Below are 4,285 nucleotides of genomic sequence, written 5' to 3'. Positions count from 1 at the left end.
CACATCCTTATGGTAAAGCCTGGTGTGAAGCTCATGCTGTGGGGTTGTTTTTCAGCAGCAGTGACTGGGAGACGTCAGGATCGAGGGAAAGATGAATGGAGCAAAGTACAGAGATCTTCAAACTGGGGAAGGTTCACCTTCAACAAGACAACGAACCTTACGCGCACAGCCAATGCCAACACAATGCAGGAGTGGCTTCGGGACAAGTCGTGCAACTCAATATTAGGTAGGTGTTCTTAATGTGTTGTACACTCAGTGTAAATTGAACATAAGTGTACCAACTAACCATGTAAGGCAATGGTTAAGGAGTTAATCGTTTTTGAAAGATTCTTCTTTCCTTTTCTCCAGACCTACATCAGCTCTATCTCCCAGATGAGGTTTCTCCTGAGCAGCAGGAGTGGAGCCCCAGTCTGAAGCAAGAGGACCCAGAGCCCTCACAGATTAAAGAGGAACATGAAGKCTGGACCAGTCAGGGGGGAGAACAGTTTAAAGAGCTAGAGCCTGATACCAAAGAGTTAATATTCACTCCCTCTTTGGAAAATCTGGAACCACCTCAGACCTCACATCTTTTCCAAATGCAAATTGTGGTCTCACCCACCAGTACAACTAAAGAGATCAAGATGAAACCATGTCACATTGGTGAAAACTCTTCTTGTCATATTTGTGGTAAATGTTTTGACTGTAATTCTGGTCTGGAAAGGCATATGAGGGCTCATACCGGYGAAAAACCTTATTGCTGCAGTGAATGTGGCAAATGCTATAGTCAGATAGGAAATCTGACAGTGCATATGAGGGGACATACAGGGGAGAGATCATACAGATGCTTTTTGTGTGGAGAATACTTCATCACAGCATCCCAATTAAAATCACATAAAATCACTCACACGCAGGGGAGTAACATAATCCCGGGGACATCCAAAAACAAATCTCGTTTGTGTGCTGGTAACAGTCGTGAGACTAGGGATGGACCGTATCAGTGCAAGGAATGTGTTAAATCCTTCAGGCAGAAGAGGAACCTGTTACGGCATATGAGGAATCACACAGGAGCAATTAATGCAGCAAATGCTTCAACTGGAGTGGAAMATTTTTTTTTAACATGATTTACACAGAGGAGAAAATGTATTTTGTGGCCACATTTTAATGCTCCAGCAACGAATTCAAACAAGTGCAATCCACATCAGTGCAAGGACCTCAGAAAATGGTTTGGAAAGATTGGATTCGGATATCTTGAAAAGTAAATGAGAAACACCTTATTCACCAGAGGGAGGAAACATGAACGTGTCATTTGGATCAGTATGAGTTGACTAATGGACTTGTAGAACATTATCAAATTATTACATTATCACATTTGTTGTTTTTGGCGAAGATATTTAGGATTTGTAAGCAGTCTCAAACTTTTATGAATAAAAGTTGTACAGCTGTATTCTAGAATATGGTGTGTTAAAATTGACCATTGAATCTAACATTTTGAACCTGGGGATGAKCACATTCCCAGTCAATCCCCATCTAAATTGATCATGTGTTTCTGTTTCCTTCCTGCAAACTCTATTATCCTCTGCAGGTTGCGAGGCAGATGTTTTTACAGATGCTCTTAAACATGACCGGCATACAACAGTCTGTCTTTTCTGGGACAAACATTACTGTGTTAAAAACAAATGTATGTTTTAATAAAGATGTGTTTTAAATGGATCTAATTTTAAAGAACATTTTRTTTTGTTGATGTATATGCCTTCCATGTCCTAGTTTAATCTCACAATACCTCCTTCTACTTACTTCAAATACCTTGGCTGTAGTCAATTCACCAAGACAATGTTTGTGTATTTAGTTTCCCTACTCAAATACTTAATATCTAYTGTATATTTAGTTGTCTTAGCATTACCAAAGGGTCGTTCCATATGACTTCAAAAACGGTATGGCTGCACCCCTTTGCAGTAGTTTTGAACAAAACAATTCAAACATGTTTGCCCATGGTAGAAGTGGTCAGAAAGTGATTTTATTTTGGACCTGAATCCCAAAATAATCAATTTTTTATTTATTTATTTAACCAGGCAAGTCGGTTTAGAACAAATTCTTATTTTCAATGACAGCCTAGGAACAGTGGGTTAACTGCCTTGTTCAGGGGCAGAGCGGCAGAGTTTTACCTTGTCAGCTCGGGGATTCGATCTTGCAACCTTTCGGTTACTAGCCCAACGCTCTAACCACTAGGCTACCTGCCATTCAAAGTTGAACTATTTTGCATRCCCCACCCTAATATGAGTCATCCATGTCTTTAACACTATKCAGAWAAACGGTTGAGTTTTATATAATTTGAAAGATTACAAACAGAGTTGTCAAACTATTTAATGATCTATTAAAAAAATGTTTTTGAATAAAACTTTTCAACGGTAGTGTATATATACAAAAGTATGTGGACACCCTTTCAAATTAGTGGATTTGGCTATTTCATCAACACCTGTTGCTGACAGGTGTATAAAATCAAGCACACATCCATGCAATCCCCATAGACAAACATTGGCAGTAGAATGCCCTTACTAAAGAGCTCAATGACTTTCAATGTGGTACCTTAATAGGATACCACCTTTCCAACAAGTCAGTTTGTCAAATTTCTGCCCTGCTAGAGCTGTCAACTGTAAGTGCTGTTATTGTGAAGTGGAAACGTCTAGGAGCAACAACGGCTCCGACGTGAAGTGATAGGCCACACAAGCTCACAGACAGAATGGGACCGCTGAGTGCTGAAGCGCTTAAAAATYGTCTGTACTTGGTTGCAACACTCACTACCAACTTCCAAACTGCCTCTGGAAGCAGTGTTGGCACAAGAACTGTTAGTCAGGAGCTTCATGAAATGGGTTTCCGTGGCCCATCAGCTATACACAAGCCTAAGATCGCAACCATTAGACTCTGGAGCAGTGGAAGTGATAAATCACACTTCACCATCTGGCAGACTAATCCGGATTTGGTGGATGCCAGGACAATGCTACCTGCCCCCATGCATAGTGCCAACTGTAAAGTTAGGTGGAGGAGGAATAATGGTCTGGGTTTTTCATGGTTCGGGCTAGGCCCCTTAGTTTCAGTGAAGGGAAATGCACAAAGCATTTCACAAAGCAAGGTCCATACAGAAATGGTTTGTCAAGATCGGTGTGGAAGAACTCGACAGAGCCCTGATCTCAACCCCATCGAACATCTTTGGGATGAATTGGAACGGTGACTGAGAGCCAGGCCTAATCGCCCAACATCAGTGCACGACCTCACGGATGCTTGTGGCTGAATGGAAGCAAGAGCCTGCAATGTTCCAACATCTAGTGGAAAACATTCCCAGAAAAGGCGAGACCAACTCCATATTAATGCACATGATTTTGGAATGAGATGTTCGACGAGCAAAAATAAATGCATACATACATGCATACAGTACGCACACTGAACACAAATATAAACGCAACATGTAAAGTTTTGGTCCCATGTTTCATAAGCTGAAATAAAGATCCAAGAAATGTTCTATATGTAGAAAAAGTTWATTTTTCTCAAMTTTTGTGCACAAATTTGTTTAAATCCCTGTCAGTGAGCATTTTTCTTTTGCCAAGATACTCCATCCACCTGACAGGTATGGTATATCAAGAAACTGATTAAACAGCATGATSATTAAATAGGTGCACCTTGTGCTGGGGACAATAAAAGGCCACTCTAAAATGGGCAGTTTTGTCACACAACACAGTGCCACAGATGTCGTAAGTTTTGAAGGAGCGTGCAATTGGCATGCTKACTGCAAGAATGTCCACCAGAGCTGTTGCCAGACAATTGAAAGTTAATTTCTCTACCATAAGCCGCCTCAATGTCGTTTTAGAGAATTCGGCAGTGCATCCAACCGCAGACCATGTGTATGGTGGTGTGTGGGGGAGTGGTTTGCTGATTTACAACAAAGTTGTAAACAGAGTTCCCCCGTGGTAATGGGGTTATTGTATGGGCAAGCATAAGCTGCAGAAAACTAACACAATTGCATTTTATCRATGGTAATTTGAATGCACAGAGATACCATGAAGAGATCGTGAGGCCTATTGTCATGCCATTCATCCGCCGCCATCTCATTTTTCAGCATAATAATGCATGGCCCCATGTCGCAAGCATCTGTACACAATTCCTGGAAGCTGGAAATGTCCCAGTTCTTGCATGGCCTGCATATTCACCAGACATGTCGCCCWTTGAGCATTTTTGGTGTACTCTGGGTCGATGTGTACAACAGCGCGTTTCAGTTCCTGCCAATATCTAGCAACTTTGCACAGGCATTGAAGAG

The 4,285-nt window shown here is 41.4% G+C and overlaps 1 protein-coding gene across 1 annotated transcript in view; it reads left to right on the top strand.

Moving 5' to 3' along the window:
- The window catches only part of LOC111979902 (uncharacterized), a 10,731-nt gene extending 9,042 nt beyond the window's left edge, over positions 1–1,689 (top strand). Inside the window, exon 2 of the mRNA XM_024010583.2 lies at positions 349–1,689. Coding sequence (XP_023866351.1) covers positions 349–1,100 — 752 coding nt within the window. The 3' untranslated portion in view covers positions 1,101–1,689. The remainder of the gene's footprint in view (positions 1–348) is intronic.
- The last annotated feature ends 2,596 nt before the right edge of the window (positions 1,690–4,285 follow it).

Source organism: Salvelinus sp. IW2-2015, linkage group LG20 (assembly GCF_002910315.2).
Source record: "Salvelinus sp. IW2-2015 linkage group LG20, ASM291031v2, whole genome shotgun sequence".
Lineage (NCBI taxonomy): Eukaryota > Metazoa > Chordata > Actinopteri > Salmoniformes > Salmonidae > Salvelinus > Salvelinus sp. IW2-2015.
This window is presented reverse-complemented; position numbering and strand designations above follow the sequence as displayed.